This window comes from Scomber scombrus, chromosome 11 (genome assembly GCF_963691925.1).
Source record: "Scomber scombrus chromosome 11, fScoSco1.1, whole genome shotgun sequence".
In the NCBI taxonomy this organism is placed as follows: Eukaryota; Metazoa; Chordata; class Actinopteri; order Scombriformes; family Scombridae; genus Scomber; species Scomber scombrus.
In genome coordinates this window covers 28,034,041-28,045,705 of record NC_084980.1, presented here as the reverse complement: position 1 = coordinate 28,045,705, position 11,665 = coordinate 28,034,041, and the positions used below count along the sequence as shown (strand labels likewise).

The 11,665-nt window shown below is 39.5% G+C and overlaps 3 protein-coding genes across 4 annotated transcripts; 2 read left to right on the top strand and 1 right to left on the bottom strand.

The window, feature by feature from the left end:
* The first annotated feature begins 1,066 nt into the window (after positions 1 to 1,066).
* Positions 1,067 to 4,283, top strand: LOC133991211 (histone H4-like). The gene is made up of 2 exons (XM_062429706.1): positions 1,067 to 1,083; positions 3,977 to 4,283. The coding sequence occupies exons 1-2, from the start codon at positions 1,067 to 1,069 to the stop codon at positions 4,281 to 4,283; spliced, it is 324 nt and encodes a 107-aa protein (XP_062285690.1).
* A 985-nt stretch (positions 4,284 to 5,268) lies between these two features.
* On the bottom strand, positions 5,269 to 5,637 carry LOC133991204 (histone H2B 3-like). The gene has a single exon (XM_062429703.1). The coding sequence runs from the start codon at positions 5,635 to 5,637 to the stop codon at positions 5,269 to 5,271; it is 369 nt and encodes a 122-aa protein (XP_062285687.1).
* A 5,097-nt stretch (positions 5,638 to 10,734) lies between these two features.
* On the top strand, positions 10,735 to 11,382 carry LOC133991186 (histone H1-like). Of its 2 annotated transcripts, XM_062429678.1 has the most exons (2): positions 10,735 to 11,271; positions 11,320 to 11,382. In XM_062429678.1, exons 1-2 carry the CDS (start codon positions 10,765 to 10,767, stop codon positions 11,380 to 11,382), a joined length of 570 nt encoding a protein of 189 aa, XP_062285662.1. In that variant the 5' UTR covers positions 10,735 to 10,764. The 2 variants fall into 2 exon arrangements, with proteins under 2 accessions (XP_062285662.1, XP_062285661.1); XM_062429677.1 differs by having other exon boundaries at positions 10,735 to 11,382.
* Positions 11,383 to 11,665: the final 283 nt, after the last annotated feature.

The window sequence follows — 11,665 nt, the reverse complement described above, 5'->3', positions numbered from 1 at the left end:
GACTTTTTTAAACGACTTTTGTCCAATAAGCAGCGGAGCTTCAGGCTTCTGCAGGCGGTGCTGAGCTCCAGGAAGAGCCGCTCACCAATCAGGACCCGGAGGTCTGAATCAGCGTCACAGCTCCGCAGCCGCTCCGACACTTTAAGAGCAGCGTGTCCCCGCGCTTTAACCACTATTTTCTCCTGATCAGAGAAACAATGGCAAGAACCAAGCAGACTGCCCGTAAATCCACCGGAGGCAAAGCCCCCAGGAAGCAGCTGGCCACCAAGGCTGCCCGTAAGAGCGCCCCGGCCACCGGCGGAGTCAAGAAGCCTCATCGTTACAGGCCCGGTACCGTGGCTCTCAGAGAGATCCGTCGTTATCAGAAATCCACAGAGCTGCTGATCCGCAAGCTGCCCTTCCAGCGCCTGGTCAGAGAAATCGCTCAAGATTTCAAGACCGACCTGCGTTTCCAGAGCTCCGCTGTCATGGCTCTGCAAGAGGCCAGCGAGGCTTACCTGGTCGGTCTGTTCGAGGACACCAACCTGTGCGCCATCCACGCCAAGAGGGTCACCATCATGCCCAAAGACATCCAGCTGGCTCGCCGCATCCGTGGAGAGAGAGCTTAAAACTGTCTTCTCCTTCATAAACCACAAAGGCTCTTTTCAGAGCCACATCAGTCTCCCTAAAGATCTGCTTCCTCTGCTGTGTTTACACAATCAATATTTTCTTTGATTTTGACATCGATTCTAATTCTTTATGTATGTTTGCTATCAGCTCCTGCAAGTGAAAAACACTATTGTAACATCTCCATTATACTGCATGAAGACGTTTGGGAACCAGGGGTTTACCAAACTGAGGAGAGCCTCTATATTTACACGTTATTTCTAAACTGAGAATGCGAAGTATCACTGTATTTGCGGCATTTTACTCTCAAAGAAATGTTACAAACTCTCAATATCACTGTTCGTTGTATAATATCAGATATAGGATAAAATATAGCCACATCACATTATACAGCTTTCTGTGAGTCAGGATGAAGCACACTTTTTGTGTACTTCTTAATACTACTATTACGTGAAAAACAATGAGTGTTGAAAGGTCGCCATCTGGTGGTCGGAGATTATTACTAACATGCACAGCAGAAGTCCCAGGGGAAGAGTGAGGACCACAGCTGCTCACAAAAGTGATGAGGCTGCACTTTCCATATGTTTGTTCATCTGAATTAAAGAAGATATTGACCACTTAATTTACAAAATGAAGGTATTTGTACTAATCTGGTTAATTGGTGTCATCAATGCAGCTCCCTCCTGGATAATGTCTGCACTTTTTCCTTGCTGTGTGATAGTGTTCATGTACAGTTTGGTTATTGATCATGTAAGAAGTGTGTAGTAATTGTGTCCTAATACATGTAGACATGGTGCATCTGATTTGGTTTGAAGTTATTGTGAAAAGTATTACCTGGCCAGCAATAACTGGAAAGCTTTTTTTAAAGGAAAGTTTTAAGCCTATTCTTGTATATAGAGAGGGTGTCTGCCCCTGGACTGAATCTGAAACATGGTTCTGCAGGAGAGGAGCCTGATAACTGAAGGGATTGTCTCCCATTCTACTTTTGGACATATTAGGAATCAAAAGTAAGGCTGTATTCTGTGAGATTCCAGGGTGTTCCAGTGAGATGACAGGGTAATATGAGCTCTTTAAGATATGATGGAGCCTGACCATCAAGAGCTTTGAAGGTGAGGATGTTAAATTGTACTCTGGATTAACGAGGAAGCCAATGCAGCGATCCTAAAACAGTAATATAATCTCTCTAGTTTTTGTCAGTACACGTATAGCAGCATTCTGGACCAACTGGAGGGTATTTAGAGACTTGCTAGGGCAGCCTGGTAATAATGAATTACAATAATCCAGCATAGAAGTAACAACTGCATGGGTATGTAATTTTTCTGCATCATTTTGAGATGAGATGTACCTGATTTTTGCAGTATTTCGAGATGACAAAAAGGCAGTCCTTGAAATGTGTTTTATATGGGAGTTAAAGACATATCATGATCAAAGATTACTCCTAGATTATTTACTGTGGTGTTGCAGGTCAGAGTAATGCCATCCAGAGTAGTTATATCATTAGATGGTGCTGAAGGATTGGCACATTAACTTTGTTTTTTTTCCCCGCTGAGTTTAATAGAGGATGTTGATCCATGTTTAATAGCATGTCCAAACTGAAATCAAACTGATAAACAGGAAGGAATTCATGTCCTTTGGGGTTCAGAGCTGCAACAACACTTACTTTTGTATTTATTAGATGTAACATGAGATTGAAGCTTGTATTTAATTATCTTAAAACAGCTCTGACTTTAAAATGTTAAAGGACTAATGCCAAACATGAATTGATTAACATTTTGAGAATTTTAATATGAAGACTACAGAATAGAAAATACAAGAATTCAGATAAATATATAGATTGCTCTCAGATTCCCAAAGTTACTTTGCCACCAGGAAACAGGTGACCAGTGTTTTTAAACATGGGCCTCATTGTATAAAATGTGTTGAACACAGACTATCTTTTTAAAACTGCTCCTCTTCCTGGAATGAATCAGAGCTTGGTAACTCCCTCTTCTTCCTTCTCTCAAACACAACAAGCTCCGATCTGTCCACATATTTCCATATTCTCTTATCCACATTTTGGTATAAAGATGTTTTGTTGAGTACTGACACTCATAAGACAACAGATATTGTATCATCATAAATCTGAAGTATTTTAATTATTTTTTAAGTTGATTTTCATGCAGATGAAACTTCAGAATGAGGCTGTCATGTTGGTTCAGTGTTAAACTGTCACCTCTCAGACGGTTCTGGGTTGTAAAGTTTTAGTCCAGACTATTTTTGTTCAGGGTTTAATCTCTAAATCCGTTTGTGGATTTATGGCATTTATGTTGTGCTGAAGAGTTTTTTTTATTTATGCTTAATTTTCCAACAAATAAATGAATCTAAAACTGTCATGATTAGTGTTCCTGGGAGCTGTGATTGATTTATTGCACCATCACAGTTAAAGTTACTCCACATTTTATAGTACAGAAGTGATTCATGACCATTTTTAAAAATCATAATAAAAATACACACATGAAAAGTTGCATTCAGTTTAATCAGAATAAACATCAGAAGAACTCGAGATGTTCATTCTAGTTTTAAGCCATTAAAAGTTCATAAAATATGTTTAGTGAAGATTAATGTTGTTAAGTTTCCTCAGTCAGTCAAACTCAGTTTCAAATAAAATAAAATGAAACAAAACAAATGAAAAGTCCAAACTCCATCAGGTCCAGGCATGACATATGTTGGGTCTAATTTGACTCATTTTTACATTTAAGAGAATTAAAAACATGTTTTTGTGCAGCTGATAAACATTTTTGTTGAGTTTTTGCCTCGTTTATTAAATTCAAGACATTTTCAAAATCAAAAAGTAGTGTTTATTCACATTTAATATCATTCATTATTGTCTTTATGTAAAAGTGTATCATTGTATTGTGTGATTGTAAATATTTTTGTTTCTTCTGCCTAAAAGCTTCATTCACAACATACAAAATGGAGGATTACAGGTCAAAAGACTAGACTAAACTAGAAGATCATGGGCCTGGAGGTATAAACCCTGGATAGCTTATAGCTTTATACCCTTTTCTATTCATAGTAGATGGTCTTGTTTCCTATTTGGTCTTGTTGGCAAAAAGAAAGACAGAAGGAGCTAGAAGACTCTTGAGGTTGGAGAACGCATGTGGGCAAAGGCACAAAAATAATCAAAATAAAAAAAATGGGTCAAAAAGGAAGAGATCACCCTGCTTTAGAAGAACTTCGTGGGCGGATCTGTTAAATCTGATCCCACCCAACTAAATACGCGCCAACTGCCCTCTTTTAGGTCCGCAGACAAGCTTTAAGTTAAGAAGCTGCGCTCATTCCGATCATATTCATCTTTTAACTTGTTTGAAAGAAGACTAGCAAATATGAGTGGAAGAGGCAAAGGAGGAAAGGGACTCGGTAAAGGAGGCGCCAAGCGTCACCGTAAAGTTCTCCGTGATAACATCCAGGGAATCACCAAACCCGCCATCCGCCGTCTGGCTCGCCGTGGTGGTGTGAAGCGTATCTCCGGTCTGATCTACGAGGAGACCCGCGGAGTGTTGAAGGTGTTCCTGGAGAATGTGATCCGTGATGCCGTCACCTACACCGAGCACGCCAAGAGAAAGACCGTGACCGCCATGGATGTGGTTTATGCTCTGAAGAGACAGGGACGTACTCTGTACGGTTTCGGAGGTTAAATCTGATTATGACCCGCTGATAGTCCAACACAAAGGCTCTTTTAAGAGCCACCCACCTCCTCTAAGAGTTGTCCTTTGTACTTTGTAATAACTATCATGAACTACATTCGTAGCGTTTGGTAGATCCAAAAAAACCTTTATACCAAGACATTTATACACATGATAAAAACACTTAATCATAAAAGGTGAAACATCCTGACGATTGAGTTCATAGCTCTGTTTCATAATACTACTGTCACAAGCCAAAACAATGAATTAATATTTATATTCCCAATTTTATTGTAGTTCCATTTTAAACTGCATTGCAGTCGATTTTTAATTCATATACAATGTTAGCATTCTGTCAATTGTCTTACTCATAGTTATCTCTGGGCATTTGATTGTATGTATAGACTTCCTTTGAGTGCACATGCTTTCTTTGCCCGTTGTGAGGTATAGTTTGTAATCTGATTTATACAGACAAATTTATTTGTATGCATTGTATCTTCAGTCTAGCAACGAGTTTTACTTCATCCACTCCTTTGAGTTTCCATATTTTATACATTTGTTTATCCTTGTTACTGTGGTCAATGGGAGATTTGAAAGACTGTACAACCAGCACTGCTCCCAGTAAGCCTCTACCCCCAACCTAGGACACACTGCACTTTTAATGTCCAATACTGTGCAAGATTAGTATTTCATACAACTAATTTCAAGTGTGTGCAATAAGAATATCACCATTCAATACTGTTACGCTAGTAAGTAATGTCAAGATTTATTACATCTACCTACTTGCTTTCATAAACTGAATTTCTGGCAATTACTACTCTGTGTCAACCAATTATCTTTATAGCACATTAAGTGTTTATGTACTAATTCATTCTTGCATCTTGAATCAGAACTAATACAACTAGACTGTAAAGTTAAACAAAGGAATAAAGCGCTTAGGTGAAGGAGTGGGTGGTCCTGAAAAGGACCTTTTGAGTTGTTGGTACAAACAGCACGTTTACTTGGAGCTGGTGTACTTGGTGACGGCCTTGGTGCCCTCAGACACGGCGTGTTTGGCCAGCTCACCGGGCAGGAGCAGGCGGACAGCGGTCTGGATCTCCCTGGAGGTGATGGTGGAGCGCTTGTTGTAGTGAGCAAGGCGGGAAGCCTCACCAGCAATACGCTCAAAGATGTCTCCAACAAAGGAGTTCATGATGCCCATTGCCTTGGAGGAGATGCCGGTATCAGGATGAACCTGCTTCAGCACCTTGTACACGTAGATAGCATAGCTCTCTTTCCTTGTCTTCCTCTTCTTCTTGCCGGTCTTGGTGGCCTTAGACACGGCCTTCTTGGAGCCTTTCTTGGGTGCTTTGACTGGATCGGGCATGGTTATCTTCGTAGATTTCCACAAACCTGTAACTCCAACAGCTTCAATCAGCCTCTAAATGTTCATCTGATGCAAATTTAACTGCGCTGTAGCTCGAACAGGATTGGTTTTCTTGTTAGTGAGACTGAGCATGCGCAGCAGAAGAAACCGCCCCAACCTTTGAGGAACCATCTGAGCGCCTTTTTACTGAAAGTGCGCCAACCTCATCTGAAGAGTATCCACTGTTTATAATATAATATGCTGATCAACAATCCATAACTATAGAGAAATAAACATATTGTATTTAGATTGAACATTCCAAAAGCTGACATGTTTTACTGATCTATGATAAAACATTAAATATTCATATATAATTTCATCAATCTTTAATCCACATAAATAACATTACTATTCTCCCATGCTGGACCCAGCTCACTCATGAAGATCATGTTTCTCTGAGCTCCACAAAAACAATAACAGTGATTCCTGCACTCTTATAACAGGATGTTATGTCACCTTTTATTGGAACTATTGATTTCTAATATTTCCAGAATTGACATTCACAGGTTTTATCCTTTTAGTTATTACCTTCAAATGATCAACTCGATTGACACTTCATGTGTTTTCTGTGTTGTGATTATTTTTAAAATGCCATTATTTAAGTTTTTTGGAAGGATGTATTTGTTAAGTCAAGACTTTATCATGCTTTCTCTCTCGATTGGGAAATATTTGATTTGATTTGAATGACCACAGCATGAACAACGATTACAAGTTTCATCTGATAAACTTTATTATAATTATGCCCAGATTCAATAATCATAAATGTCAACAGAAAATCGGAATAACTGCGGTGTCTATATGTACTTTGGTGTTTAGTCGATTTGTAACCCTAACCCTCTGACTCTGACGTCTTATACATTATTTGTATAAATTCATATTAATATTATGAAAATAATTAGCATTGCGAGTTGATATGAATTTATTGATCTATGATTATCAAAATTAAATTAAAAGGTAGAGTTTATATACATACTGTAGATATACATAGATGGTTTCCCACTGTGGCTGTCTCCTCCAAAACACAACAGCATTCCACATATTATATTTCAATTAATCCTTTACCAAAGATTTATAATTCATTATTTAATAACATACCAGACAGACATGTGCAGTACAATGTTGGTTGATCATCCAGCAGGTGGCAGCACTGTACCTAGAAAACTTTAGTCCATAAATACCAGACTCTGCTTTTCATTAAAGTACATTATAGAGAGCTCAAAGTTGACTTCAATTATTTTATTAAACATTACAGCGATTTGAAAACTTGTCATTAGGAACCAGAACATGATCAAGTATTCTGTCCTTCTACAACGTCTCTGAAACCATGACTCTCCTCCACAGAGTCCAGACCACATTCACTCAGCCTCTCTATGCTGGAGTTTGTCTTCATGATGGACACACAGCTGAGTTCTGTAAACTCAAATAGACATAAATCACTTCAGACTTCATGTGTCAGATTCTGTGTTTTAATTCTTCCTGTTGTTGTCTTGTTTGTTTCTGAACTGCACAGAGATCAGCTATCATCTAGCATTCCTGTGTTTTTATCCATGAAAGGCTATCACTGCTCATGATGATGATTTTAACTTTATCGACATTTCTTCAGATGAAAATATGAACTTCTCTTTGTTTTAAATGATTTTTTAAATGTTTGTATTGGTGTATGTGTTAGTTGTTTCTCTTCCACTTTAGCATTTTAAACTTTATCATAGATATTTTGTGATCATCATTTTGTTACTTTGTAAAGAATAAAACTCACTAAAAATAAAACTAGTTATCCTGATGATAATCAAAAAGGTTCTTGTACATAGTTGACACTTTTTGCATGCTCACCATGTGTAAAATGCAAATGTACATGAAAGGCACGGCATGCTCATCTTATTGCTCCATCGTGACTAAGGGCGCACTCACACTAGGGCCAGTTGTTCCGTACCGTGCTGAAGAACGGATGTCCCCCCCCCCTGTCCCCCGCTGGCCTGCACTCACATTATCCCAACCGTACCGTACTCAAGCACTGTTACCTCCAACACATTGCGCAAAAAACATATAGACAGTTTACTCTCATAAAACATGCACAGGTGTGTGTTCGCGTGCTGTGCGCCGGTAAAACACAACACAGCTGATCAGTTAACACACGCACTATGATTAAAAAGTGCAAGCTTGTTATTCTGAGTCATGCCTGTGTAGTATGCAGGACTAGATACTAGTGTAAAAAAGACTCCAGTAAAAGCAGACGTCCTGATTCAACTCTTTACTCCAGTAAAAGTAAGACTTAGTTTAATGACTTAGTTGTCCCCAAATGACTTACTTTAACGAATTTTGTTAGTTTATATAATGCAGATTGGTAAAATATTACTTTTATGAAGGTCACAGTCACAGATAATAAACTTAGCATTTCATAATTGTGGTAGCAGCGGTGCAGCAGATGTAATGAAGTCCACGCAGCACGCTGGATGCAAACTAATATTAAGCCTATAGCCTTTTCATTATAATGTCGATGGACATAAATTGAGTTCTTTTGCCTTAATCTGCTTGCAATCACAGCACTTTTCAGCTTACACACTAATGGTCATTTTAACTGTCAGTAATGATTAATGTGTTAAGTTAAGATGTTTTGCTTTAAACATATGCATATGCTGAATATCTGAAATGGTGTTCAGCACTAACATAATAGTTTACATCACTCTCTCTCTCTCTCTCTCTCTCTCTCTCTCTCTCTCTCTCTCTCTCTCTCTCTCTCTCTCTCTCTCTCTCTCTCTCTCCTCCTCTCTCTCTCTCTCTCTCTCTCTCTCTCTCTCTCTCTCTCTCTCTCTCTCTCTCTCTCTGCCCGACAGGTGGCTTTCTCAGCTGCTCTGTATGATGGACATGGTGATGGATATTTCGGACCCTTTAACAAACAGATACATTTGGTCTTTAAATATGTCGCCACAAACATTGGACAGGCCTACAACCCACACACAGGTACCTGAACTCACAAACTTCAACAGTAAATTAAGCTTTTTCTACAATGTTGATGCCAACCTGACTGACAGAAGTTACATTTTCATTTAAAATAATAAGAAAAACCCCTGAATGTCACACAGGTGTTTTCACTGCACCGCTGAGAGGAGCCTACCACTTTGAGTTCCATGTGGGTGTGCATGGAGACGGTAAACATCCTGCAACTGCTTTTTTAATGAAGAATGGAGATGTTAGTGTTAGTGCATATGAGCTACAGACAGCATATTATGGGTCTGCCTCTAATGGTGTCACACTGATTCTGGAGGTTGGAGATCAGATGTATTTGCGTATGAGTGCTAACTCAAGGCTGTATGATGATCGCTTTCACTACTGCACCTTCAGTGGTCATCTGATTTTCGCCATATGAGACGGAAACAGTCTCTTTACCATCATCACCTGTTTGATGAATGTTATTGTCTTTAACCAATCTTGCACTAATGTGATACTTGCTCATGTGGGAATGTTGGGTCTCTTTAAATCACATTAAAGAGTACGGTCTAAACCTGCTCTATGTGATTGTTGTGATTAGGTGATATTTAAATAATAATTGATTAATTGGTTGATGATTGAAATGAATTGATCTTAAACATAATCTGATTATTTTGAAACACTGTCTGTGATTAATTTCCCTCTTTCTCTGTCATGTCAATTAAAGTTAAAAAAAAAAATGCAATACTTTTTGTGGACATTTCTTTATTGTTGCTTCTAATTTACATGTTAAAATTAATATAATCAATAAAATGTCTGTTTTCTTTAAAGAGTTTGGTCACAGTCTCCATCTCTGCTGCACTCAGGAAACAGTTTTGGTCTTCTGTCTTCTTTTCTTTAATCAGTGATTTTCTAAATTATTGCAAATCTTCCGTTTCATTGTGAATATTTATTCCCCATGCACCTTATATGTTACTATTAAATGAAACTGCACCAGTGTTTCCCTGCAAAGATTGATTCATTACATTCTTACACAAGCAGCAAACCACAAACACAATAACAGCTCAACATCAGGGAAACAGCTGGTTCTCTAATATACAAACTACTGAATGCAATGCTGCTGTTTGAGAGCCAGGAGGCTATTTTCACAACCTGGTAACTTATTTAAATTAAAAAGTAAGCTTTACTAAGTGATTCATTAAGATACATTTTATCTTCATAAGCCATCTTAATTTGACTTCAATTTTAGTGTATACACAATTCTGTTTATATGTGAATATTAAAAAGCTTCATAGATTATATCAGCTCAGCAGAGCCTCTGTAAAAAAAAAAAAGACGTAAATCTAGATTTTACATCAAGTCAACAAGAGCAGAATACACAGAAAGAAAAAAGAAAGAAGAAAAAAAAACATTTAACTGAAATACTGGTCAAGACAATCAATTGATAACTGATTACTGACCCACTGCTTCCACATTACTGTAGAACCATGAATAATAAGTGTGACACATATGTTGCACCGACTGCAGAGAACAGTTTTGCAGATTATTTATAATAAAAATAATCCTCAGAATAACAGAAGAAATATTTACAGCCACAGAGCAGCTCTGACAGGAAGTCTGACTGAACTGCTTCATCAGCCTGATCGGTGTGTTTGCTGCTACCACAAAAGCTTCATTTTATTACAAACTGATCACCAACAGATGGAAGTTTTTACTTTGAGTCTGTGAACAAACATGTGAGCCAGCTGGAAAACTGCTCTTGGTGGAGTTTTGATGTATTTTACAGCATTTTAGGAGAGAAATGAGAGAGAAAAGCCGCTGAGCAGTGCTGTCCGCGGCGGTGAATAGGTGAGGTTTGTTTGCTCCACAAACTAAATGCAGAGAGCATCAGAGCTCTACATGACTTCTATATGCAGAGAAACATGTCCGCTATCCGCTGTCTTCACTGTCAGCCTTCAACACTTCTCTCTCACTTATTTTTTTACTGTTTTCTCACTTGCAGAAAACACAAGTGGCAGACATTCACACTGCTCACAGGAGCCAGACGCTGGGCTGAGTCTACACGGTTCTCATGGTGTGTTTAAGTGCAGCCTCCTGCCTCGGACTCAGTATCAGTCTAATCAGACTCTGATATTCACGTAGAACTAAAACCTCGACGAAACTATGGCAGAAGTAGCTCCAGCTCCCGCAGCCGCCCCGGCTAAAGCCCCCAAGAAGAAGGCAGCAGCAAAGCCCAAGAAGACTGGCCCCAGCGTCAGCGAGCTGATCGTTACAGCTGTGTCCGCCTCCAAGGAGCGAAGCGGAGTGTCTCTGGCCGCCCTCAAGAAGGCTCTGGCTGCCGGAGGTTACGATGTGGACAAGAACAAGGCCCGCGTTAAGACCGCCGTTAAGAGTCTGGTGGCCAAGGGGACACTGGTCCAGACCAAGGGGACCGGGGCCTCCGGCTCCTTCAAGATGAGCAAGGTTGAGACCAAGCCCGTAAAGAAAGCCGCTCCTAAAGCCAAGAAGCCCGCCGCCAAGAAACCCGCAGCGGCTAAGAAGGCCAAGACAGCAGCCGCTAAGAAATCCCCGAGGAAGGTGAAGAAGCCCGCAGCTGCAAAGAAAGTAGCCAAGAGCCCCAAGAAGGCCACCAAGAGCCCGAAAAAGGTCGCAAAGAGTCCTAAGAAAGTAGTCGCCAAGAGCCCCAAGAAAGTGGTGAAAAAGGCTCCCGCTGCCAAGAAAGCCCCCGCAAAGAAGGTGGCCAAGCCCAAAGCAAAGAAGGTAGCACCCAAGAAGAAGTGAGCTGTCATCACTCTGAAACCCTCAACCTAATCAAAGGCTCTTTTAAGAGCCACACACATCTTATCTAAAGTGCATTATCCTAATTACAATGTGTTTTAATCATACAATGTTCTCCCATTAGCTTCATGCCTTTTATTATCCAGTAAAGTGAACCTATATTTACTGACATGACAGTTATACATGAGAGGCGCCCCTTCGTTCTAACTCTAACCCTAAAAGCGTTAGAGAGGAATTTCTCACAAAATATGTCAGTTTTTCAAATCTCGTCATAAATGTCAACATG

Excerpts from the sequence above, each read along its gene's own strand:
- LOC133991204 (XM_062429703.1), bottom strand. The coding sequence starts at position 5,637 with ATGCCCGATCCAGTCAAAGCACCCAAGAAAGGCTCCAAGAAGGCCGTG.
- LOC133991186 (XM_062429677.1), top strand. The coding sequence starts at position 10,765 with ATGGCAGAAGTAGCTCCAGCTCCCGCAGCCGCCCCGGCTAAAGCCCCC.